Source organism: Puma concolor, chromosome A1 (assembly GCF_028749965.1).
Source record: "Puma concolor isolate L17-30 chromosome A1, mPumCon1.1.hap2, whole genome shotgun sequence".
Lineage (NCBI taxonomy): Eukaryota > Metazoa > Chordata > Mammalia > Carnivora > Felidae > Puma > Puma concolor.
In genome coordinates this window covers 236,324,340-236,351,433 of record NC_141667.1, presented here as the reverse complement: position 1 = coordinate 236,351,433, position 27,094 = coordinate 236,324,340, and the positions used below count along the sequence as shown (strand labels likewise).

Below are 27,094 nucleotides of genomic sequence, written 5' to 3'. Positions count from 1 at the left end.
ATGGAACTTATATTCATTTCCTTATTAAATATATACTTAGTGACCTACTAGGTACCAGGCATCACACCAGGTGCTGTGGACAAGTTCAAGGAGCTCACAGTTCTTTACAGAAGATGTAGTGTAGGGGCGCCTGGGTGGCGCAGTCGGTTAAGCGTACGACTTCAGCCAGGTCACGATCTCGCGGTCCGGAAATTCGAGCCCCGCGTCAGGCTCTGGGCTGATGGCTCAGAGCCCGGAGCCTGTTTCCGATTCTGTGTCTCCCTCTCTCTCTGCCCCTCCCCCGTTCATGCTCTGTCTCTCTCTGTCCCAAAAATAAATAAACGTTGAAAAAAAAAAAAATTGAAAAAAAAAATTAAAAAAAAAAAAAAAGAAGATGTAGTGTAAGTGAAGTGCATAATGGGGAGTGAGCAGGGCCATATCATTACTTTCATGGGCTCTTAGCAGCTTTGTGTTGCTGGGCCCCTTTGTCCATAAAAAGTATTAAAATTATGTTCTACTGTTATTAAAGAGAAATATAATACAGTTTGGATTACTTGCTCTTTTTTCTCTTGCAGATTTTAAAAGAAATTAAAACATTAAAAAATTTTTTTTTAATGTTTATTTTTTAAGAGAGAGAGATGGGGCGCCTGGGTGGCTCAGTCGGTTGAGCATCGACTTCAGTTCAGATCATGATCTCGCTGTTCATGAGTTCAAGCCCCGCATCGGGCTATGTGCTGAGAGCTCAGAGCCTGGAGCCTGCTTCACATTCTGTGTCTCCCTCTCTCTCTGCCCCTCCCCCACTCGTGCTCTGTCTCTGTCAAAAATAAATAAACATTAAAAAAAATTAAAAAAAGAGAGAAAGAGAGAGAGAGACAGAATGCAAGCAGGGGAGGTGCAGAGAGACACAGGGAGACACGGAATCCAAAGCAGGCTCCAGGATCTGAGCTGTCAGCACAGAGACCGACACGGGCCTAGAAATCACGGACTGTGAGATCATGACCCGAGCCGAAGTTGGACGCTTAACCACCTGAGCCACCCAGACATCCCAGAAATTAAAACATTTTTGTGGGCCTTTAAAATTATCCTGGGTTGTAGACATTGTGCCTGCTGTGCTTAACGGAGACATCAGCCCTGGAGATGACAAGGTGAGGGTTTGCAGAGGTGACATTTGAGATCAGAGTTAAAGGATACACAGGAATTAATCAGAAAGGCAAGCGGGGAAAGGCCATCACAGGGAGGAAGAATAGCATGGACAAAACCCTAACGTGTGAAGGGCAAGGTTAAGGGCCCCCGCAAGGTAGAAAATGAGGTTGGTAAAGGTAGGCAGAGGATAAAACATGAAGAATCTTATGTGTTGTATCAAGAACAGGCAGGAAGTAATGGAGAACAGCTGAGGAGTGTCACGTCTAGACGTGTCTCGTACAAAGATTGCACCTGAGTGATTGTAAGGCTAGGAGACCACGCTAAGAGATGAAGGCAAGGACCCAAGAAATGGGAACGAAAATGATGAGGATTCCAAGAACACGGGTTGGTCAATCGGACAGAAGTAAAGATGCAGAAGTCTGGGTTCTTATTTATTCCCTTCTCAGCCCTTTAATTAGTGCCTGACTACCTACCCATCAGTCACACACCAAAGAAAACCAAGCAACCAACTTGGCTATGGGAAACAGGCATTTTTCCTGATCACTCTCCTGTTCATCTGATTAAACTAATTTCTCTTGACCTTTTGATTTATCTTCAGTCCCTCCTGTTCTGACACCCTATTGAAACCCAGTTCTCCATCTCTAAGGGGTATCAGTGCATTGGTCACAAGTTTGTACTTGACCTCTGATTCTTTGCGTCCACAGCTATGACTACAAGGTACGCCTGCTGCCCATTCTGACCCCTCGGGCCCATCCTAGCCAAGCCAGTCCCACCTGACCTCCACACAGGGAAAAGGGATCAGACTTTTCTGCCTTAAATGAACCGGTGAATGGTTAGAGGTGATAGAGTAGGCAGTCAGGTAGCTAGGTGTGAGCAGGGAACAGGCATGTGTTTTCTGTTTAGAGAGGAGGAAACCAAGTTTCAAAGAGCTGGCAAACCCCGGGGGGAGGAGGGAATGCTCTCTTCCCTAGGATCACTACCCTTCAGTGACCTATAGCTTCCTTATGATACATTTACACTGCAGTTCTGACCCCTACCCCCTTGTGGGGGGATGGCTGCCATGACAGTTCTGACGAGCACCATACAGGGCCCAAAACCCCCACTCCTGTTGGTAGGAGGAGTCCCTTAGGAGACCTCAGAGGCCACACCGGCTATGACCCATAACCTATTCAAACATAAAAAGACGACCCCAAACCCTGATGTGTAGCCACCTCTGGACCTGCCTGCTCTCCCATCTCGAGAGTGTACTTTTGCTTTAGCAGCTATTTTTAAAAATTTTTTTTCATGTTTATTTATTTTTGAGAAACAGAGTTGAGGGGGGGAGGGAGACACAGAATCGGAAGCAGGCTCCAGGCTGTCAGCAGAGGGCTTGAACCCACGAGCCACGAGATCATGACCCGAGCCAAAGTCAGACGCTTAACCCACTGAGCCACCCAGGCGCCCCTTGCTGTAGCTGCTATTAAACAGCTGCTTAAGAGTTTGGCTCTGAGTTCTTTCTTGGCCAAACTCAAGAACCCAGGCCAGGGAATGGCATTGACTGAGCTCAGAAAAGAAGGTGAGGAACAGTTTGACGGAAAAGGATTACTACTTCAGTTCTAGATGTGTTGGCTCTGAGGTTCCAAAGAGGCAGCCTGGTAGACATTAACCAAAGCAGCCACAAATATGATCCTAGCGGGGCGCCTGGGTGGCTCAGTCAGTTTAAGCGTCCGGCTCTTGGTTTCGGCCCAGGTCATGATGTTTGTGAGTTCGAGCCCCACATCAGGCTCTGTGCTGACCGTGCAGAGCCTGCTTAGGATTCTCTCTCTCCCCCTCTCCTCTGACCCTCCCCTGCTCACACTGTCTCTCTCTCAAAAATAAACAAACTTAAAAAAAAAACGTGGTCCTAGAATTCAGGAGAATGTTCTGAGCTAGAGATAGAGGTGTGTGTGCAGAATTCACGTAGTAGGCCTTAGGCTATCCTCAGAAAGGCCTTCGTGAAAGACGGACCCTTAGCTGGCGTCTAGGCACTTGATTTGGGGAGTGTTTCCACCATCCCCCTACTGAAAGAGGTGTCTCAACGTGCCTAAACCGCAAATAATGTGGTTCATGCTGAACACTTGCTTTCCTTCTGGGAGTCTGGGATTTTGGTACATGCCAGGCAGAGGTGCCTACATGACCGGCCCCCAATAAAAATCTCAGGCACTGAGTCTGTAATGAGCTTCCTTAACAACAACACTTCTTCCATGTCCCATTTGGTGCTGGAGGAATGTGTGTCTTGTAGGACTGCACTGGGATAGGACTCTTGGAAGCTTGACTGGTTTCATCCAGACTTTGCCCCATGTCCCTTTGCCCTTTGTCTCCTTTCCTTATAATAAATCTTAGCTGTGAGCACAACTATATACTCAGTCCCATGAGTCCTAGCCAACCACTGACCTGGAGGTGGTCTTGGGATCTTCCAACAGAGAGTTATCAGGAACATCAGGTGCTTCAATGATGGGACTGAAAATATAATTAAACCGCTCCCAATCTACGTTCTTGCGCTGGACTGGCCACGAGACCTGACCCCAACTGATCAGAGTGGAATGGTCACTCTGCGTCACCCTTCGGACGAAAATGAAGAAGCCTCCTTCCTATTGTAAAACACACTGTCTGAAATGCAGCAAAGGGACAATGGCAACACTCAAAGGAAGATTAAAGAAAGCCCCCAAACCACACTGGAAGTAAAATCTATTTAGCTAAGCAATAGAAGCGTCCTTTTAACAAAATACTGAAAGAAAGAAAGAAAGAAAGAAAGAAAGAAAGAAAGAAAGAAAGAAAGAAAGAAAGAAAGAAAGAAGAGAAAGAAATGAAAAAAGAGAAAAGAAAGAAAGAAAGAGAAAAAAGAAAAGGAAGGAAACAAAGAAAGAAAAAAGAGAAAAGGAAGGAAAGAAAAGAAGAAAGAAAGAAAGAAAGAAAGAAAGAAAGAAAGAAAGAAAGAAAGAAAAGAAAGAAAAAAGAAAGAAAGAAAAAGAAAAGCCCTAAAGGTGTTGTAAGGGTCACGACTATTCCCTCTAGTAAATCAAGAACAATATAAGACTTGTGGTGTTTGAGATGAGACCCCAAATGAAACTGTTAAGGAGCTAATTAAAGTTTTAAGGCACTTGTCCAAAAAGCCCCTAACCTATTGTACAGAGACCTGTTCAACATTATGGCAGTTCCTGAACCAAGGATTCACATCAAAGTGCTAAGATCAAAACTGTTCACTAGCATCCTCTCAAACCTTCGAGCCCCTGCCACTCACCCCCACCACCAGTACGGAAATTCTCACTGGGTTATCTTTCTGAAAGCGGCCCTAATTCAGGATTAAGCCAGCCAAATTGGCTGACCAGACAACTTAGTCTACATCCAGATAAGAGAGTCAACAAAGAGATGCTTACAAGTCTCATTATTTCTATCATTCATCCTTCTAAGCTTGCTCAGCAAGATGTGTGCACATTCTATACTAGTAATCAGTGTAATCAGTGACGCTTCTTTCCCCCTTTTTTGTTTGATCTTTATTCCACTTCACTCTATCAAGGTAGATAGGAGCCACATTTATCATTTATCCCATAAGCTGGATGGTAAGAAGTCACAATGAATCAAATCCAATCTAATGGAGGGGCGCCTGGGTGGCTCAGTCGGTTAAGCCTCCGACTTCAGCTCAGGTCATGATCTCGTGGTCCATGAGTTCGAGCCCCGCGTCGGGCTCTGTGCTGACCGCTCAGAGCCTGGAGCCTGTTTCAGATTCTGTGTCTCCCTCTCTCTGACCCTCCCCCATTCATGCTCTGTCTCTGTCTCAAAAATAAATAGATGTTAAAAAAAAAAATTTAAAAAAAAATCCAATCGAATGGAAGAGTGGACACCATCCAGTTCACTATTATGAATCTGAACTCCTAAGAGTGGCTAAATTGTGTCACCTCACAGTACAGAAGCTGTAAATGAATTTGTATCGTTTCCCATCGGGGAGAATGTGAAAATGTTTTGCAATTGCACAGAAGACAGTTGGATTCTGGTTATAAATAGGGGCATTTTTGAGGTTAAATGTGTGAGAAGGAAGTGTACATATATACTAGGCAATCAAGAGGTTACACTTTTCTAACAAGACATTAATAGAGGAAAAATACACGTGAAAACTTTATTTTGGAGAAGATATGTGATTACGCTACTAAAAAAAGGGGGGCGGTTAAGAAAAAGAAAAGTATAGAGGCCAACTCAGACTCTTCAGAGATTTAATGCTCAAAATAAATTTTAAAAAAACTTGCTGAAAGTAATTGAAGATCCCTAATTATTCTAAGGGCAGATATGTTCAGGACCTAATACCTTCATAGTCACTGAAAACAACTCACAATCTGCCTGTAGACGTTGAGGAAAACAGTCACCACTGACACTTACAGTCATGTCCTGTGGAACATGGAACATTTGGCGTTCTCGGTGACAGGTGGCTTGCTGGGCAATCATCTTCTGTATTAACAGGTACCCCAGCTCTCTGACCTCCAACGTCCCACAGGATTGAGGAAGAGACCCCAGAGGAGCTTGCTGCCACTGCAAAGGGAAGAAGAACTGCCCACGTATGTGGAGAACTATTTCTACACAACGTCTTCCTCCTCTGGCCAGACGTTATTCAGATGGAGAGGTGCAGGAAGACTGGAAATTCACTGGAAGTTCTTGTCCAGGAGTAGTATTTGTGAAAATGCCTCAGACTCAACTTATTATTTTTTTTTTTCAACGTTTATTTATTTTTGGGACAGAGAGAGACAGAGCATGAACGGGGGAGGGGCAGAGAGAGAGGGAGACACAGAATCGGAAACAGGCTCCAGGCTCTGAGCCATCAGCCCAAAGCCTGACGCGGGGCTCGAACTCACGGATCGCGAGATCGTGACCTGGCTGAAGTCGGACACTTAACCGACTGCGCCACCCAGGCGCCCCCAGACTCAACTTATTAACTACGATCCTTCACACAGGGTCTTCAGGTCCCATCTCTTTTCTGGACCCATCCTCACAATACAGATCCCGCTTTATAACTTTCAGGAGCAGTCCTCCCGTTGTTTGCGGACCAAGCATTTCTGCTTTTCCAGAATGCAGTTGAGGGGGAAAAGCACAAGCTTTGGAGGCAAACGGTCCTGTGTGTGACTCTGAACTCTGCTACTCACTATGTGAAGTGGCAATAATACTTCAAGATCTTGGGAGGCTTAAATTATAAATTCACGTTAAAAACTGAAAGGAAAATAACCACAGGGCAAATAAAAGGTAGTCAAGTACAGGTCAATGCTACTTGAAACTATACACATCTGGGATACAAGAGGGAAAGCAGGTGGGAGGCTGACAGTTTTGAAATACAAGTTTGCAAGGCAGCCACACTATAAAGAATAAGCTCTAAGGACACAACATGGAGCACAATATTCAAATGAAGCGTTTCAAACTATTTGTTCCTTTCTATATTGGAACCATAAGGCATGCAATCATTGCTAAATAGAGGCTATAAATAGATAAAGAGCCTTTGTATTTGTCATCAGCTTTGTTTACTGGGAAATGAATGAAAATATTACAGAAAACACTCCTTTGTTCCCGACTAGGATACCAATTTACAAAATATATGAAGCCTGCTGCTTAGCGGGAATTTTCCATAAACTGTACAATGTAGTTCTATTTCAAATGCCGATTTGGGGTCCCTTCAATGCTGGTCCTACCATGTCTTGCAAAGGACTAAGTCAAAGAATCAACGTGCTTGTATTTTTTCCTTTATCCCTACTTTTTTTCATTTCCCCCTTTCTTTGTTCTCCTCTTGATTTTCCTAACTGATCAAGCCAGGGAAGGTAGAACTTCCTGAAGAATATTCCACATGAGCAAAAAATGCTGGATTTAGTCTCTGGTCATACTGGGAACAAATGGTATCACTGAAACGAGGGAGAGGTGCATATTTAAGATAAATGTCTACATTGGCATAGCTTGTAACACCTCTCTCTCTTCTATTCGGGCGATTTTCCATCTGTGAATATATCACTCTCCCACTTCATACTGAACAAGAAACCAAATAATGTCCTTTTTTCCCAACATTTTTATTCTCTTCTCTCTCTTTCCAGTTTCACTGCCATCGCGCTAGGTTAGCTAGTAACTGAGGATGAGGATAACGGATGACAAAAATGACCACAGTGGTTCCTTTATTAAGGTTTTTTTGCTTCCCCCTTCTCTCTACTCCATTGTGTTATGAACACTACACCACACCAATTTTCCTGAAACATGAAAAATGATCTTACCATTCGCCACTAAATTCACCAAGAGACACCAAAAGTTTGTAAGGTGAAGTAAAATTCCTTAGTCTGGCATTTAAAGCATTCAAACCTCCCAGCCCCATGATTGATCTACATAAACCATTTACTCCAAACAAAGTCATGACTCTTACTAAAAGCTTTCCCTCCAGGTGTTAAATGCACTCCCTGAAGTATGCATCTTACCTGATGAATATAGTTACTTAATCAGAAGGAAAAACAATCTTGAGATACACGTAAATCTTCCCGAATCTGGTCCTGAGGAATTTGTTCTTGTGGTTTTCCCCAAGCAGTATCACCACAGGAAAACTGTGTCATATATTCATTTAATTCAGTAACTCATTAAATGTTCTCTTCCTGTGAAGATAGGTACTCTGTCCTCAGCTGAATCCTCAGCACCTGTAACACTGTCTGACACCTTGTAGGTGTGAAATTTTTCTTTTTTTGAAAAATAAATCACAGGGGACCAAGAGAAAAGAAGTTCACATACAGCTTTGTTTTAATATTTATTGGTAGAAATAGATCTTCAATGCATACTTCGTGTTCATATAAATTCCACATTCTCTTAAGGGTTTTTTGTTTTGTATTATTTGGAGTTTTTGGCCTCCAAGTAAACTTAACACATTATCTATGCATTTGATTCTTCATAGACATTTTTTTTTTTTTAGATTTTAAAAGTAAATTTGAGAAACCATGCATATTTGTATACCTTAATATAATCCAAAGAATTGTTTGCACATTCAAACAAGTCACAAAAAGGCCGAACGCAAGTTAAATAATCTATATGTACTAAAATGTCCATGTTCCATTTCTGAGTAAAGAAATACTTGTTCAGTATTACATATTGCTTGCTGTCTAGTAAGATTGTCAGAGACGCTTCAGTAAATTATCTCTATTTTTAAATATCTACTTCCTCCCAGAGATGATCCTGTAAATGTTACACATTGTGCCATATGCAGTAATAGCCCAAAAGCTTAAATAAGAACCAAACTGGTAGTTTTTAGACGGAATATTTTACCCTTAAAATTATATATCTATATATACATATATGGTATGCTGCATATTAAATTTAACATTTCAAGTAACTTAAATATATAGAGCAAACATTCAGCCAAACACTCTCTCATGAAAAGATATTGTCCTTACAATAAAAAGTTAACGAAAGGCTTATTTAGACACCATTGTCTGGACATGGCACTAAGCCTATGGAAGTTGAAAGTCCACATAAAGTCTGCTGTGCTGTTAAGAAAAGGAAGATTGATTGTTAACCTACTGAATTGTGCAGATACAAAAGTGCTTAGCATGACGAAATTACCAAAATAAGAACATTTTAAAGATTATTTGGTTCTAGCAATATTGACTATTCTGTACTTGTCGATAATTTAACATTTGCCATTTTAAGTTTTATATAAATTTTCTTTTTAACAAGTTAAAAAAGCACACAAAAAATAGTGCAAACTATAATAATCTGTTCTTTTTCATCCTGGTTAGCTCATCACAAAGAATTCAACAAAAGGGTGCTTAAATACTCAGCTCTACTAAAATGTACTATTTGAACAGACCCAACGCTTCACCCATTGTTTGCTATGCTGGACCCTAGAACAGGCTGCCGACAGATGGGGCAAGTGCAATTCTCTGAGAGCCAGCGGTCAATACAATGAATGTGAAATTCGTGCATGCAAGGTAATTGCCTGAGCTTGTTTCCAGTCACATAGTCACTGATGCAAACACTACAGATTTTGCCTAGGTCACTATCGATACTGCTATGCTCATAGTTCCGGGTGGAAAGATTGTCAATCTGCTCTTTGGTTAAACCACGTATGTGATCCTCGTCATCACCTTCATTTAGTAAAAAGAAATGAGCAAGGCGAAGGATAGGTAGTGTTCCAGTTTCAACTAAGTTATTTGAATTTCGCGACTGCCGGCCACCTCTGCTATCACTGTTTCGGGCGGGAGGCTGGGGAGTCTCGTTTTCACCACGCATTTCAGAGCTGTCTTCTCGGGCCCGCCTGTATTGAGAGGAACCTTCACTGTGCTGGCTGATGTCATTAACTGCACCTACGGTGCTCAGATCTGAGTGCCTCTCTGGTAAATGCTGACCAGGTCTCGGAACCTCTGACTCAGATTCGGCCTCCATTAAAGAACTCAATTCTCCAAATCCAGTCATGATCTGCCTTAAAATGGACCGAAGAGCCACTGATGACGGTTCCACAAGCTCATTCTCAGAAATCCTCCGAAGAGGAACTGTGATAGTGCTAACATAGGTTTGAACACCTGACCGCTCTAAACGAGAAATAGTTCGGCGAAAGCCCCCACTATTGCTTTCGATAGTGACTGTATTTTCCGCTAGCCCTACCCTAGATCGAGTTCTACTTGCAATACTATCCCGATCTCTGTTTTCTCCAGGACGAATCCTTCTCACTTGGAGGTCCAGTGTGATTGTCGGATGTCGTCGTGTAGCAGTTGAAGATCTGCTAGATTCTTCTCCTTCCTCTACTGTTATTCTTGACACAAGTCTTGAGTTAGAGAATGGAGCATAGGCAGTACCTCTACGTTCCCTATCCTGCTCTAAAAAGACACGCGTTATACCTCTCCTCCTAACAGACCTTCTGATGTTTTGCTGTAAAGGTCTACTTTCTCTCTGTGAGTTACGATAAACAGTGCCACTTTGTCTCTGAATTGGCGAGCGGCTTCGACTACTGAAAGCAGGCCGTAATCTTATTGGCTCTAATCTTTGGTTTGTATTCCTCACTGTAACATTAGTTCTAGCCCCATTTTCCCAAACATGTGCTGCTCCAAACCGTTGCCCCTCCCTCTGCCTGAGTTCACTACCACCCAACTGGTTTGCATGACTACCGAAATCAGCACGCGGAGCTCTCGTTCTAGGAATGCCAACTGCTCCCCCAACGCCATTTCTTAATCTTCCCAATGTTGAGAAAGATCCTTCTGCTGAATTCTGCCCCCTTGAACCGAGCCTAGTCCTTGGGATGTTGGAGCTACTACCACTGTGATTCATGGAGGTTTGGCTTCGCGTTCGCCTAGCCACAGGACTGGCTGACCTCTGTTGCCTATTTGTAGTACGATCCCTGCCAAAATCTGAAAGTGGAATGCCTGTCTCATCTTCGCCATGAATTTCAATTTCTCTATTCTCATGATTTATATGGATTTCCAGACTAAACCGAAACTCTCCACTGTTTGGGTTTGTTCGACTCACAGCTCTCCAAGTTTGGTTCCCGTTTTGTCCACTTCGGGTCGCGTTTCCCGTGCGTCGAAACGTGTTCAACCATTCTAGCAGAGAATCTTCGTTTGAACTTTCTCTAGGGACTTCTGAGTCTGGAAAGCAAAGCAAATCAACTTAAGATCAGTTCCTAAAATCTTTAGACTTTTATTAAAGCTTACAAGATAAATTTTTTATTAAATTCAATAATATTTAAGAACATCTATGCATTTTAGTGAATGAAAATGGCAAAAAGTTGGAATTTCTAAAAGTATATACTAGATGCATATTATAATACATTCTGATGTATTATAAAACTGTAAATACTGTTTATGCAAAGCTCTGAAGAAATCCTCATTCTTACTTTCTCTATGCCCATTACTGGCAAAATATTAAGGCAAATGAGGAGGCGCCTGGATGGCTCAGTCAGTTACGTGCTTGACTTTTGATTTCAGCTTAGGTCATGATCTCACCATTCGTGAGTTCAAGCCCTGTGTCAGGCTCTGTGCTGACAGCACGGAGCCTGCTTGGGATTCTCTGTCTCCCTCTTTCTTGGCCCTTCCACCCCCCTGCATACTCAATCTCTCCCAAAGATAAATAAATATTTTTAAAAAACTAAAGCAGATGAGAAATACAGCCAATACTAAAACAGTACATTTAAATTGCTTTAGCCATATGGTAAAATCAGTAAAATATAGTGGCAAAACTTATATATAATTCATTGTGAATGGGGTTCTTCTGGTAAAGGGAAGTCAACATTTTACAGCTAGAGGTATTTTCATGACCTCAGAAATTTTATCCTATTTCTCAGGAACTGCCAACAATGTACACTTTAAGAAATATGCCTTTCTGAATACATATTAGCACTACATTATGTCTTTATGTGAAGCTGGGAAACTTTAGGCATGCTACCTAAGTTCTCTATGACTGTACCCTTATTTGTAACTTGGAGATAATAAAAGTATAAATGTCATAGGATTATCATGAGAATAAAATACTGGATACAAAATGATTAGTACAATACCTGGCATATAGGAAGCATTCAATAAATGTTAGCCATTATGAATATTTTCTGTTCATTTAGAATGTGTAAGCTCCAGGAAGATGAAGAGTTTTATGTTATCTTATTTACCGTTAAATCCCCACCTCTACAACAGTATGCGGTACAAATCAGACTCTCTCAATTAATGTTGAATGAATCAATTTAGAAAAAATGTGCCCCTGATAAACTTCCATAACACTGCTACTACGGGAAGCTTAAGTTTTCCATTTTTAACCAGTGGATTATATAAAGGGAAAAAGTCAATGAAAATCATTCTAATGCACATGAACTATACAGACTTTAACCTTTAAGTTTATTCTACACAAAAATGGCCGTTAAATGAGATGGCTTTGATTTCGTTTCAATCTCTTATAAAAATTTCTTGTAAAAACCCTTTTTAAATATTAAAGTTAAAGCTATTAATCAACTGCTGGTGTCAATAAAATAAACCACCTTTAGCCATATTTAAAATTTTTTTTTTTTTTCAACGTTTTATTTATTTTTGGGATAGAGAGAGACAGAGCATGAACGGGGGAGGGGCAGAGAGAGAGGGAGACACAGAATCGGAAACAGGCTCCAGGCTCTGAGCCATCAGCCCAGAGCCCGACGCGGGGCTCGAACTCACGGACCGCGAGATCGCGAGATCCCGCGAGATCGCGAGATCGCGACCTGGCTGAAGTCGGACGCTTAACCGACTGCGCCACCCAGGCGCCCCTACTTTAGCCATATTTAAAAGATACAAGCTATTTTACATGCGGTAAGTACATTTTCCATTAAAACATAGTAAAAGGACCAGCATCACCAGCTATAGCAATATGGTATAACTTCCATATCTACATATACAGAAAAAAAAAGGAAATCCAATTTCCATTTTAATTTGGAAAGAGACAGGAGTAAAAGGCAGATGAAAAACATGCTAAAGGCAACTTCCATCTTCAGCTACTAGAACGTATGATGATGGTGTGCGTAAAACAGTTCACTAATAATCTAATGAAAACCGTCCTGCCCTACTCCTTTTACAAATGCACTGTAATGGTCACGTGAACAGCCTGGCCATTGGGTGCAGCCATGTGACTAAGTTCTCATCAGTGGAATAGCAGTGAAAGTGATAGATCTCACTTTCGGACTGGTGCCTGGACCTCCTTCTGGAACCTAGACCTGCCAGCTAGAACCTAGATGTGGTTGTGACTTAGCTGGATCATGTACACAATATCCTGGAGCAGCAGCGTCCAGTGAAACTTTTAATATGCAAATATGAAAATATGCAGCAGTGGAAATTTCTACGTCTGTCCTGCCCAATACAGAAGTCACTAACCATATGTGACTACCGAGCACTTCAATGTGGCTAACAGGAGTGAAAAGCTGAATTTTAAATGTTATTTAATTTTACTTAAGTTTAAATGGTCACATAGGACTAGTAGCTCCTGTACTGGATGGTACAGTGATAGAACTACTCTGCTGGCTGGGTTCCAAGAGGATTCATGGAGTAAAGCTTGCCTATCTCCCCTGGACTGTTAACCGGAAAAGAAACTTGTATCTCACTGAGCCGTTGCATTTTTGAGTTTTTAATCGTCTTTGCTCTAATACAATAATCTTAATATGTGAAATGACTTAAAAAAAAAAAGTGAAACTACCAATAATGAATACCTCTGGGGAAGGAAGTAGAACTGGTAAGAGGTACATAGAGTTGGCTTTACTTTTAATTCTATACACTTCTGTTTAGTTTGAAATTTTTTCACTTTATTTTTTATAAGAACTTTTTATGACTTAGTGTTTGTTCAGTAACACGACAAACACAAAAATAATAAAACTAACAATAAAGACATGTTTTCTCAATCTTTCTGTATTGCTCTGTAGAAAATTTTAGAAGCTAAGTTTAGTTACATTACTTTAAAAGAAGTAGTGTGTGCATTCTAAGATTAAAAAGAATTATGCTGGTGATGAACTTCATTGTATACTATTTCACATACATGAGCTCCCCAAGGGCAATCTGTGTGTGTAAAAGGTCTTTGTATTCACCCCCTGTCCTGTACTGCCTAATTAGGCTGCTTTGCACATGATGGGTAAATACTATCTGAATGAGTACCACATTAAAACTGGAAAACATTAAAAACAAAAGTACTGTCCAAGATCTAGTAAGTTCATGTCTGCCACTGCTCTAATTAAACCTGTTCCTAATGGAAAGGAGTCCGCAGTACCTCTGGTATCTGTCCCACTTCTCAGGTCAGGCTGAGATGCTCTTTGTTCCTTGACTCCATCTAATCGCTGCTGTAGTTCTTCTGATGTTATTTCTCCTAAAAACAATAAAAAATTGCTCAGTGAAACTAAATACCTTAAATGATTGTTTTATGAGAACTCGTGAAGGGTAAGACTAATAATCTTCAGCGATCTGCAAAAGACATTGTTATTTTCATGGTCTGTTACATTGAAAGACAGTTAAAAATATTTAATTGATGCAAGTATACATCATTTTGGTTGTGTTTTATTAAAATAAAAATAGGATTTAATTTGAATACTTTTTTAAAAATCCTCTCAGTTGATACACTTAGGAATCTAGAAGCCCTAATTCGTAGATTTTTATTAGAGTTAAGAGGAATTTAAAGGGAAGTATTTCTAGGAAAAACTCTGAATCTTTATCTGCTTGAATGTTACCTCAACAGGTCATTATATCAGTCATCAATATACAGCGCGCAAATATGCAATATACAAATATATCCTGTACAAACATACAAGTTTCAATTAGTTCATTTCTGAAATAAATTTGTAAAAGACTTATGGAACACACTAGACTTTTGAAGCATTATTAATTCAGCTAAGTAAATAAATAAATTATAACACCTGAAATTATTTTTTTTTTTAATGTTCATTTATTTTTGAGAGAGAGACAGAGACCAAGCGGGGGAGGGGCAGAGAGAGAGTAGACACAGAATGTGAAGCAGGCTCCAGGCTCTGAGTTGTCAGCACAGAGCCCGACACGGGGCTCGAACTCACAGCCCACGAGATTGTTACCTAAGCCAAAGTTGGACACTCAACCAACGGTGCCACCCAGGCGCCCCAGAACTTGGTTTTTAAAAATATCTAATTTACAACTATTACTTAAAAGAGAAACAGGGCCATATATGTAAAAAATTGACACTATTATGTACATTTGTGAGCTCCATGTCTAAGATTCATACTTATCAAAAAAAGAAGCCAGTGATTTTCTGTTTTGTCATATTACAAGGTTCTTAAATTCACAAAAATAGTGCCTTATATTTTGGGAGAGGGAAGAAGGGGGGGAAACACCCTCCTTATTTTGAAACTCCTCCTTACTATAATAAAAAAAGGTGTCTCCTCTTTTACCCATATCTTACCAGGGGTGCCTAAAAGATTGTGGTCTCTCATTAGCCTGTAATCTTCATCATTGAGTTCATTAATAAACTGATAATAGGCTTCTTCTCTGTGGAGACGCTCTTGCTGCCATCTTCTCTCACTTTCACGATGATTATGGTCTTGAGATGAGGCTTCTTCACTACCATCGTCCGATCTCGATCTAGACGGATTCATACTGAGATTCCTGGCTTTCTGTTCAAACAAGATGTACAAGATCCAGGCTGTTAGTCATGGACTACACAGAGCTTCGTGTTTTTGACTTACAGTCGCTTTACTTTCAGTTTAAATTTCGTCCCCTGCTCATATATTTCACATGCCAAATCTTGCAGTGGAGAACTCACACATGAAACGAAAAGCGGCTTCTAGGAGACAGAACACAACTGGACCTACTTCTTTGCTTAAAGCCGCTACTTAAAGCAGACTGGATTTGGTTTTACCACGCATTTCTCACAGCTGAACACCAAAGTGCTTCTCTCATTTTTCTGCCTCCTTCACTCTCTGATAAAGTTGATCTAAAACTCTCACTGATAGTTCGAATATCTGGGTACTTCATGTTAGCATACAAAACACAAGCTGAATTATGCACTTTATGCATGATTTTAAATTGTTTTTTACTTAATAAGCACAGAGCTATTGGGAGGCTATCGTCTACATTTATTTCCAGCAAAGGTATTCTCCCCCAAATAAAACTCACATTATGTAATATTACCCTCCACTGCACTTTGTTAGGTAGAAATAATTTGGCCTACTGTATCTACTGAACAGACTTGGCAGCTGGTCTGTTAAACCTAACAGGAAACACCACACGCTTGCTCTGAGGACTGTGAATGTCTATCAGAGCACCCTGTGTCTCCCCACAGCAAACCTCCTCCTCAGGCCTGGTTAGTCCCAGAGGTTTCTGAGTGCCCCTGAAACTTCCTGACCTTGCCTAGGCAAACCCTATTTTTTTTTTTTATTATACTCAAGTGTCATTCCTTAGAGGCTTACTTTTCCACAGAAAAGAAACCAATGATGAAAATTGTTTCACAAATACCTTAGAATTTCTTAAACGCATCTATTTAGCAAGTCAACGGCTCTCACCTGGGAAGGCACATCAAACTCATTTGAGGAAATTCTTAAAAATACAGATGCCCTAGATCTCATCTCGAATCCCAGATCAGAATTTTCCAAGGTAGGGCCCAGGTCTACCTTTAAAAGCTAATTTGGGCGTGCTGTGGAAGGAAATAAACTATTCCTTGACAATTTCTAGGTGTCAATAAAGGGTGTGTGTGATTATAGCACATGACATAATGGAGGCTGGAGGATCAAATAACTAGGTGACCAGAGAAGCAACGGCTGCGCCTCTGACTCAGTGTTTAATAAGCAAACTACTTTAAATACAAAGTAAGTTAGTCTACAAGTCTGAACTATGTGTAAGTATCCAGTTTCATGTACATTCTAACATTAAGTTCCAAATTTGGGGATTTTATTACAGTGACTATTATGTCCTTTTTTAAAGGAAAGATCGAATGACACTACCCAATCAAAAGCAAATTAACGTTACTAAAAACTCAAGGTTTCCATTTTCAGAATCACGACAAGGCCATCATTAGCAAAGAGCACGTGTGCTAGGGAGAGCAGTAATAAAATTTTTGTACTAAACATTTAAAAAATTTGAAACCCATCATAAAAACCAAGCTACCCTGACAATCACTCAAAACTTTAAGAGCTTCTTCTCGCAGGTAATTTTCTTGCACGATTAACCACAACTAAACAAAGTGAATACCTTATTTTCCTTTCAACATGCTTTCAATACACGCAGTGGTGTCCATCCTTCCATTGTTTGTGCTTTTTTGGAGCGCTGCCCATCTGGAGCAATAAGAGAGAATTCAATCATTCAATAAATGGTCTCTTTGAAGGACGGGAATGGCTAACAAAGTCAAAGCTCTGCTGCAAAGTCAAAGCAAAACCTTCAGTGGATCCTGTTAGACGCTCGCCTAGAAAATCAGATCCCCCAAACAATTAGGTCATTAAAACCCCCCGCTAGGCCCTTTTCTCTCCCGCAACAGAAACTAGGCCTTCCCTCCCACACGGCCACAGCTCCTGGGATCACAACTCCCCTCTCAAAGGCCTTCCTTCCCACCCTGCTCCCATTCAGATGTTACCAGGGTCAGGTGTCTTCAGTTTACTTCTGAGCCTTCACTTTCTTGCCACCCCCGCCCTCCGTCCCGCTACTGGTTCCTTTCCTGGCCGTTGCGACGCAAGCTCGCGCCGGGGTACGGTTCGCAGTACAGTAAACAAACTGGGCTCAGGGGCCCAACCAACCTCTTCCCTAACGAGCCTCAAGGAACGCTTCCCTTAGCGACCTGGATTCCCACAGGGAGGCAGGTGACAGACGGTGCATCTGAGCCAATCACCAGTTAGGGGAGGGCATTGAGAGAGCAGTTAACCAATCGGAGGAGAGACGGGGGCCAAGGAGGGCTTGCTTTCCTGAGCGTCTCCCGGAAGTAGTGGCCGACCCGGAGCCTTTCCCCGAGCTCACCTCGCCAAAAGCTGGGCAGTCCTCCTGCCCTGAGGAAAGTTCGCGGCGGGCGGCGCTCCTCTCGGGTCCTGGAAGGTTGTGACCGACGGGCGTGGGCGAGAGGGGCTTGTCTCCGGAGGCCGCTGCGCCCTCTAATCGTCTACTGAAGGGAGAAGTCGGAAGCCCGTGCAGCAGCTTGGGGTCGTCCAGATGACGGGGAGGCTCTAGAGGAGGGACACAGGCCCTGGCCCTTCTTTCCCCGCTGCCAGGTCCCTCCTCGGACAAGCGCAGACGCTGCCCCGCCGGCTGGACGCTCGCTGGTGCGACTGAAAATTGTGTCCGGCGGGATCTAGGATGCTAGCGTTCCGCGCGTTCCGCCCCGTCAGGGCTCGCGGCCGGGACTGGTTGTCCCAGGGCCTCCTTCTAGAGTCCAAGTACGGGGCCGCTCAGCGCTCCTGCAGCCTTATAGTCCCAGGGACACATCCTGATTTCCACCCTTGGGAAGTAGTAGCACCTACTCTGCGCCTTGTTGTGGCTCCTTTACGGAGCCTGGCTACAGATTGCAACCCAGCAGTCTGTTCTTGTCCCTTCACTGCCCCGGTAGCACGTAACTAATCAGCCAGGCTCTTCTCTTTATTGCTCACTGGCACCTGGAAACTACCAACCCCGATCATTCTAAAGTGCTTTTATCTGTGTTTCTTCACTTTCCTGCCTGGAATGCACTTGGAAACTCCCTGCATTCATGTCTCTAGCTTTAATGCTGAGATGTGACACTTACCCAAACTCACTTCACCGTTAATTAAGCCCTTGACTGGGACTCTGCCCAGCCTGGTGTAGGCTCCTTTCCTGACCTCCCTACCGTCCAGAAGGCTTAACCATTGCACAGTGCTCACACTGCTATTATTCTTCATTCGTTTGTTCATTAACTAATTCATTCATTCCTGCCTTAACTTTTTTGAAAGTTTATTTATTTAAAAAATATTTTTTTTAATGTTTATTTTTGAGACAGAGACAGAGCATGAACGGGGAGGGGCAGAGAGAGAGGGAGATACAGAATCGGAAGCAGGCTTCAGGCTCTGAGCCGGCAGCCCAGAGCCCACGCGGGGCTCGAACTCACGGACTGCAAGATGGTGACCTGAGCTGAAGTCGGACGCTTAACCGACTGAGGCACCCAGGCACCCCGAAAGTTTATTTATTTTGAGAGAGCACACGCGTGCACAAGGGAGGGGCAGAGAGGGAGAGAGAGAATCCCAAGCAGGCTCTGCGCTGTCAGCGCAGATCCTGCCTCCGGACTCGATCTTGAGAACAGTGAGATCATGACCTGAGCCAAAATCAAGGGTTAGATGCTCAACAGACTGACCCACCCAGGTGCCCCTTGCCTTAACTTTTGAGGAGCTAGCCTATCCCTACCATTAGGCTTAGTGCCTGTGAAGAAGATGTATAGTCTTAAGCATGGGTGAGTTATTGCTTTAGTAGGGGTAAATGGGCCAAGTCAAAAAAAAAATCATATTGTTACAGATACTAAAATGGAAATACATAAACAGCAACGTCTACCAGGCCCTTTGGGATATGTCTGCTGCATACCTCTAGAGAGTGATCTCTTCTTGGCATCCCAGAACTACTTGAAGTTCCTCAACAATCCTCTGGGAACTCCTAAGCAACACCCAAACCCACTTTTACCTAATTTCCTTTCCCAAGACCCAGATCATATCTCATCCTCAAGGTACTTTTTCTGAGACCTCTGAAGTAACACCCTCACTCCAGCATCCAGCCCAGTATTCACACATAAAACTAGACAGATGTCCCTTTGGGGGCTCCCGTAGCTCCCTCTGTATAACTCTACCTTAACTTGTATTCATTTACTTAACAAATACTGGGTGCCATTGTGTATTAGGTGCTAGTGATAACAGCAGGGAATAAGACAAACAAGGTCCTTGCCCCCCTTGTCAGTGAAAAAGCCACTGAGCAAATACGATGATTTTCTGTTAAATTACAGGTCTCCTCCATCTAAGAGTCTAAAATCCTTAAATTTGAACAAATGGTTTTATTCACTTTTATATCCCAGAATTTAGTGTAGCCCCTGACACGCTGTCCTTCGCTTACTGCATGGATGAGCAGAGAAAAATGCGAACTTTCTGCAAACAGGATTAATGCATGTTAGTACAATGACCTCAGAAATTGTGAGTTCGAGTTGGAGAAAGCCACATGTAAGACATCCACAATTTAAGCAGAAGTCATTTTAAGTATCTATATGAGTTTTAAACAGTACTAATCCATCAAGTGTAAATACTTTCAAATGTTAAACTGAAAACACACACATACGTGTGTGTGCATGTGTGTGTGTGTGTATATACACATACACATATATGTGTGTGTGTATATATATATACACGTGTATATATATACACGTGTATATATATATACATGTATATATATATATATATATATATATATATATATATATATATATATAACCTAAGAGTCAAAAAATGTAAAATCCTATCAAGTGATTTAGCTGATGGAAAGCTGCAGGTTTCTGTGACCAAATGGGTAGTATATGTAACTTGAATCCAATACCTCACTTCAGTTTTTGTAGCCCAAGACAAAGTAACTCTAAAGGGAGACACAATATGGTAATTGGGACAGAGAGATAAATCATTCTGGACACCTGCGTTCCAAGCCTCATACCCTGCCCAAATCTCTGGTCTAATGAATCTCTGTTTACCGGAATGGTACCTAGCCTCTTAGTGTGTATGCATCTTTTAAGTTCAGGACTTTTTACAATTAAGAATAAAAAGGTATCAAGAGAATTTAAACCATGACATTAAAAAGATCCTCTGTATATTTGGTGTCTTGAGTACTTACAATGGCAACCTTAATTAAAATTTAAAATGCAAAACTGAGTAGTTGAGTTAGACATCTAAGTTTCAGCTGAAATCTTGCTGAGTTTGTGGACAGCATTGGAACAGCCACGAGAAATCCAGATTCGTCATAATCATTTTTATGGTTAACTTTAAAAATTATTCCTTAAGGATTCAGGAAGGCATTAAATGCAACCCTTGAAGTACTTATGGAAGGAGCATCTCTTACAGAACCAACCAATAGAGGAAAGCTGCCACCTTCAAGGATGCTTCTGGAAGTCCTGAGTCAAGAAAGTACTGCAGCGGTTGCTACAGTACAGTGATCAGGAAGCCAACAGCCGAAAGCCTCTGTCACCACCACCATCGGTTATCTCTTAACATCAGCAAAGCCAGTAACTGGGTGCTGAATCACTACTGCAGAAGATCCTCCCCTCTCTACAACCCCTTCACCATCAAGAGAAACAGCCCAAGGGGGGGTAGAAATACGGCCTCGGCTTTGGCTCAGTTTTCCACATCTTGGTGAATACATTTTAACTGGCAGAATGTAATTTGCATTAGAACTGTAGTCACAGAAAAGTCTGGGTAATGTCACTTTTAGCGTTCCAGCCTTTATGCAAGGTGGTACACTAGCAGAAGGAAAGAATGGAGATTGAGGAAGGAAATGCAAAGCATCCAAAACTAGTCTCAACCTATCCAGTTAGGCCGGAGACTGTCTTGGGTCATGCCCCCTAGAAATAGAGTCTGAGACAAGAATTCCTGTTCAGGTGATGTATTAGGGAAGTACTCTCTGGAGAAGGGAAGTGAAGGAAGCAGGATTGGCCAGGAGGATAAAGAAATAAGAATGAACCTCAGCTGATCCCAAAAATTCACCAGCAGGTGTTATCCAAGAAGGCCAGTCTTTTTGTACCTCCATGCCATTGGATGAGGTCTGCAGGGGCAGGAGAACCATTCTCTGGGGAAGGTGGCATCGTGAATTGTCATCCAACAGAGCGGCTGAAATATAGATGCGCTAGCCTATGAAGTGGATTTGGGCAGAGCCCAAAGAGAATTCACTGTAGTCGGCCCTTTGCAATGCTTAGATCACTAACTTTTCACGTTAAGTTACTCCATCCAAGCACGATTTTCCCAGACTTCTCATTTGTCACAATTTCTGGGAAACGTTATAAGAAGAGAGTAATAGGACAAACTAGTCTCCACTGCTGCAGCTGGTCTCAAGGCCATAACTGATACTCCTTATCTCCACGTCTACCACCCTTTCTAGATTCCCCTCCACCCCAGCTATCACTTCTGCTAGTATAGGTGGTTTGACTGATAGACTGACCCAGGCACTGTACCCTAGGAGGTTTAATACCCTGGTTATTATGCTGTGGTTGCTGCACTTACCTGTTTATAGTTACAACCAGACATGGGAATACCAAGCAACGCCCCAGTGGACCACCTGAGGCCAAGCACACTCTTCTCTGTCTCCATTATGTAGCGGCAGCCCCAAGTCCTGCTGATTTGTCAGTCTTATGGCATTAGGAACCCAAAGTGACCAGAGAAGAAACATTGCTCTAAGTTTAGTGGGGCTCTTACAGTGTCCTCTGAAGGAAGCACCCCACGTCTGAGTATCAGGCTCTCTAGGCTAGCAGGGCCTCAAGTCGCAGAGACAGGAAACACAAAGTCTCCAAATGGATCACTGGGAGCCATGGTGAGCAGGCCACTCCTAGTTTTATCCCTTGGTCTCTGGACCCATGTATTCTACCTACCAGGGACCCTTGACCCATGTTATGGCCATTGATTGAAGAAGTGTATTGCATCCTGAAGAATACTGATCCAACCTCACGAGGTGTCGTTTCCAACCTGGAGCCTCAGCTATGCCTGCAACAGGCCATTGCTCCAGTCCATCAAGCTGACAGCTTCCAGCGGTGTGGTGTGGTATGTGTTACAACCAGGGGAGCCTCTGGTCAAGTGCCCGCCACCACACCATCTTGCTGTAAAGTGCGCCCCTTGGTCAGCGGCAGCATTTTGTGACGTCCTGTATCAGAATATCAGACCTCAATCTGAGGCAGTATTCTGTCAGATTCCACGTCAGAGTCCTTGGATAGTGTGCTGGATGAAGTGCTGTGGGCACGAAAAGCAGACCCACCCTTAGAACACATGTCAAACCTAGTCAGGATGAAATGTCACTGTTTCCATGTCGGGAGGGCTCAGTGCAATCAACTTGCCACCCAGCGGCTGTGTGGCCTTCTTAGAAGCTCAGTACTGGTCTCTGCTTGTGACAGGTCAGACGTTTAGTGGTGGACTAACTATGTTGGCTTTGGAGAGAGAGTCCAAGTTGTTTGACCCATTCATCCCTCCATCTCTGCCACCATGGCTTCTCCATCCACCTGCCTGCTGTGTCAGAACTCTGGTGACCCCTGATGTAGGCTGACCAACATCTGCTGGCCTACTCATCCTGCTTGAGTTAGGACCTCTTCCGCAGTGGACACTGTCTAATGGGCATTATTTGCCATAAAAATCCTCACACTCTGTGCTCTCCCATAGATCCAGCCATCTGTCTCCTCTCCAGCCTTCCCCAATCTTTTTTCTTCCAACCCCTGACCAATAAGCTAAGCTAACCTCTGTCACTGTAGAGTACCCCCTTACCCTGGCCACCTCTGTCTCCGAAGTCGATGACTGAATGCATTGCCTGAAACTCTGCCAACTGGGAAGATTTCCTTCTACCACTCTCTTTCAGAGCCGCCTCTGAGTGGGGCTAAATCACAGCAGCAGATATTTTCAGCTTGTATCCGGACCCAGGTGACCCATCCACGAACCAAGCTTGGGTTTTTCCTTCTGTGTCAAATGGTCACAGGGGCCCCCTCGAGGCCATGACTATGTGTGGAGGGAGAAGCATTGGTTCAACAGTGGTAGGTGACATGGGGATCTCAGCTACCTGTTACGCAGCTCACTACCTAATCCCAGATGCGTGAAATGGCTTACAGCCCACTGCCACTGCAACCCCCTGATCTGCTGACACAGTAAATCCGGCAGAACCCAACTTACGATCACTTGGTGTCTCATTTTAGATGCTTCATTTCTACGAGGGCCCAGTAGCATGACAGAAGCTGTTTTTCAAATGCTGAATAATTCTGGGCTGCAGATGGCATGGCCTTGCTCCAGAACCCTGTGCTATGGGGTCTGTGCTATGACTCGCCTATTGGGGCTTTCCAGAAGCACTAAATGGCATTTTTCTCTACAACAGATACCTCTAGTACCATGGCATCTGCTGGCTCAAATGGCCCCAGTAGCGAGGCTGCTTGTGCCATGGGATGTACGTACCTGGGCCTTCGTAAAAGGTAGCAACCTTCCAAGTCACTTGATAAATATATCCCCAAGTGCAGTGAATGTGCAAACCTACCGAGGCCTCTGAGCATTCTGTTTTCTTCGCGGTAGAGATGCACAGTCCAATAACTTGCCCTGTGCTTCAGAGATGCTCCAGCATGCCTAGATCACTGGACCCCCAAAACCTTCACTGATGGGGCAGGCCCCCGACCCTTTGTAAGCCTTATCGCTCAACTTCTGGAGCAAATGTATATTACCAAGACACTCAGAGTCCTTGCCGCTTCTTGCTTCTAAGTTCCAAATAACACAGTATGGACGCATACTGCTTCTGATCCTTCTTCCCGGTGAATAACAGGAAAGAACACCCCTGCAGATTGATAAGTGCATACATGTACCAAGGACGTATTAATATACCCTAGTAAAGATACAAAATCTGGCAAATCAGCTGCAATGGGGCCAACAATTGGTTAAGTTTGTGGTGTTCCACTGTCGTATGTCCTCATCTATCAAGTTTCTGCAAAGGTCAGACTGGCAAGTTAAATAAAGCTATGACAAGGAACACCATGCTTTCATTTTCAAAATCCTTGTGGGTGGTATGAATCTCTCCCATCCCCCCTGGCCTGCAATACAGCTTTTTAATTTACTATCTTGGTAAAAGAGAGGTGGTTTTAGGGACTGCTCCTTGGAGTTTCTTACTATAGTAGCTCAAGGAACCAATGTGAGGATTCTGCCAACAGCTAAGCATTCCAATTCTGATGATACATTTGGGAAGCAGAGAAACAACTGAGGCCATGGACTCAGCAGACCCAGTCTGAGATGGGCATGAGTCAGAGCTCCGGTTATTACCTGACTCCCTGTTGGCTCTTCCTTGTACGAATGCAACTTCTCTTTTAACTGGTTGGTTTTGAGTCTAAGAAATGGCTCCAGTCTGGAGATTGCACAAGAGACCATGACTTTCTATTGTGGTGCCTGACCTCAACCTTCTGCTAGCCCATTATTAAGTAAGGGTTGTGTTCTATTTACATACATTTAGCACTATTCTTTCTCACTGCTCATCTCTCTTGCTCCTACAAGCGCTCTGTGGAATCCTCTCCGTGGATCCCTGAAGGTCAGGCCCCTGAAAGTCCAACTTGGCCACCCATCATAGTAATTAAGTGGTTCTATAAGTGCTTCTATGGCTCAGTGCCGTCACCTGGCCTCTGCTGTTCTGGAATTCTTTAATCCCCTTTGCTACCAGGAAGCGCAGCAATACTGTCTCTTATTATCAGCTTCAGCCTACAGAGAACAGTCTCTTAGTGATGCTGGTACCCCTTTCACCTGTGAATTTCTTATTGCCTTCGTTTTCTCTGGGAACTCTTGAGAAAAACAATCAGCTGGTGGGCTTTCTGATCTTCTGTAATAGATCCATCCTATTATGCTATTATGGATTGAATGTTTGTGTCCCTCCCCCCCCCCCCCCCCGCCAATTCATATGTTGAAATCAAACCCACAGTGTGGGGTATTAGGAGGTGGAGCCTTTGGAAGATGATTAGGTAATGGGGGTGGAACCCTCATGAACGGGATTAGTTCCCTTTTAAGAGAAGGCTAGAGAGCTAGTTTGCTGTCTTTCTGCCACGTGAGGATACAAGTTGAATTCTGCAACCCATAAGAGGGTCCACAGGACGCCTAGATGGCTCAGTCGGTTTAAGCGTCTGGCTCTTGATTTCAGCTCAGGTCATGATCTCATGGGTCGTGAGTTTGAGCCCCACAACGGGATCTGCACTGACAGCACAGAGCCTGCTTGGGATTCTGTCTCCCTCTCTCTCTGCCCCTCCCCTGCTTGCTCTTTATCTCTTTCTAAAAATAAATAAACTTAAAAAAAAAAAGAAGGTCCTCACTAGATCCCAACCATGCTGGCACCCTGATTTCAGACTTCCAGCCTCCAAAACTGTGGGAAATAAATATCTGGTTTTTTAAAATGTTTATTTTGTGAGAGAGAGAATGTGTATGCCCAAGTGGGGGAGGGGCAGAGAGAGGAGAAAGAATCTGAAGCAGGCTCTGTCCTGTCGGCACAGAGCCAGATGCGGGGCTTGAACCCACGAACCATGAGATTGTGGCTTGAGCAGAAATCAAGAGCCATATGCTTAACCAACTAAACCACCCAGGGGGTTTCATGGGGAAATGCTCCTATACTGGCAAATTCTCCTTTCTCTTGCTTTCTGGTCTACCCGCCTTGCTCCAGCACAATTGTGGTCCTCTCTGACACTTTCTCCCTGTTTTTGCTGGTGAAAAGTTATTTAGGTCCAATTGTTCTTTGGCTTATAGCCCCTCTCTACTTACAGCATGACCAGCACGTCCCTAACTGAGTTATGGTGAAACACGACCCCCAAGTTTTTGGTCTGGTATCCAAAAGTAGGCAGTGGAAAATCCTTGCCTTCATCTGAGATTCCTGAGTGGCAAGGCAAGGAAGGTGCTATCTTCTAGCAAGGGGCAAAGACCACTTCTGCAGGCCCATTAATTCAGGGGAGGGTGGGGGTTCACGTGCCGCACCTACGGGGCAAGGAGATCCTTGTGCTTCAGGGTCCCACTCCCTCCCTCTCAGCGCCCTGCCTTAGGGCAGAACAGATCTGCCTTGACCAAGCATTCAGCCTTCCCTGCAGTGCTGCTGCATGTTAGACCTCCACCTGCCCCCACTCAGCTCAGTCTGTTGTCGGCTGCAGGTGATGACGGGCTCTTAAAATGCTGTCAGGAAGGCCCTCTGACTCTCACGCTTCACTTTTAAGTCACGACGAAGTGACTTGAGCCCTCCATCTTCTTTCCTCGGTACATCAGCGGTGCCCAGCGGTGGCCATCCAATTGCACAGCCCTTAGAATAACCACTTCCTCCATATCCCTCAACTGCCAGGCAACCAGCCGGTGCGTTCTCTTCCGCCTGTGGCACACACCAACTCTCCACAGGTGAAGGGCTTAGCAGCCACACCGCTTCCCATGCCAGGGCTGTCAAGACTCCACTGAGGGCTTTGTGGCCTGTCGCCCAGCAAATGATCCAGCTCCAAAAGTTCATCCTTGCTTCCTGGGATTCCTCCAGGGATCAACTATCTTTGGTCGGACTCCCTAGACACAGAGCCTGAGTCAGTGATTTACTGACGGAGGATTCTTCAGGAAAAATCTTTCAGTAGTGAGGGAAGAAGGGGAGGGGGGAAAGCTGAGCAAAGGTTGGCTAACGTCTAACGTAGCGCGGTTCTTTTATTTGGGAAAGAAAATCAATCCGATCTCCCTCTGCGTGGCTAACTCTTTTAGGACTCATTAGCTCTGGCATCTCTACTTCTGGAGAAGATTCAGTGGCCTTGACTTTGGTTAGGTCTTCTTTCTGTGTGATCTTCTAGTAACTCCTAGTAACCAGGGTCTTTCACTTACCACATGATATAGTTG

The 27,094-nt window shown here is 43.5% G+C and overlaps 1 protein-coding gene across 3 annotated transcripts; it reads right to left on the bottom strand.

Annotated features, from left to right (window-relative positions):
- Positions 1-7,878: 7,878 nt before the first annotated feature.
- RNF6 (ring finger protein 6) lies at positions 7,879-17,848 on the bottom strand. 3 transcript variants are annotated; one of them, XM_086714924.1, is made up of 5 exons: positions 17,538-17,848; positions 16,782-16,864; positions 14,998-15,208; positions 13,843-13,938; positions 7,879-10,718 (listed from the first exon to the last, which is right to left on the bottom strand). In XM_086714924.1, the coding sequence occupies exons 3-5, from the start codon at positions 15,188-15,190 to the stop codon at positions 8,956-8,958; spliced, it is 2,052 nt and encodes a 683-aa protein (XP_086571050.1). In that variant the 5' UTR covers positions 15,191-15,208; positions 16,782-16,864; positions 17,538-17,848; the 3' UTR covers positions 7,879-8,955. The 3 variants fall into 3 exon arrangements, with proteins under 3 accessions (XP_086571050.1, XP_086571053.1, XP_025780601.1); XM_086714927.1 differs by lacking the exon at positions 17,538-17,848 and adding an exon at positions 17,321-17,398; XM_025924816.2 differs by lacking the exon at positions 17,538-17,848 and adding an exon at positions 17,161-17,314.
- Between the last annotated feature and the right edge of the window lie 9,246 nt (positions 17,849-27,094).

Bases quoted from the DNA above. Each gene is read 5' to 3' on its own strand.
- RNF6 (XM_086714924.1), bottom strand. From the start codon at position 15,190: ATGAATCCGTCTAGATCGAGATCGGACGATGGTAGTGAAGAAGCCTCA. The intron at 13,939-14,997 runs GTAAGATATGGG...TATTGTTTTTAG, and splicing joins CAATCTTTTAGGCACCCCTG to GAGAAATAACATCAGAAGAA. The intron at 10,719-13,842 runs GTACTGCGGACT...TTTGCTTTCCAG, and splicing joins AAGTGGGACAGATACCAGAG to ACTCAGAAGTCCCTAGAGAA.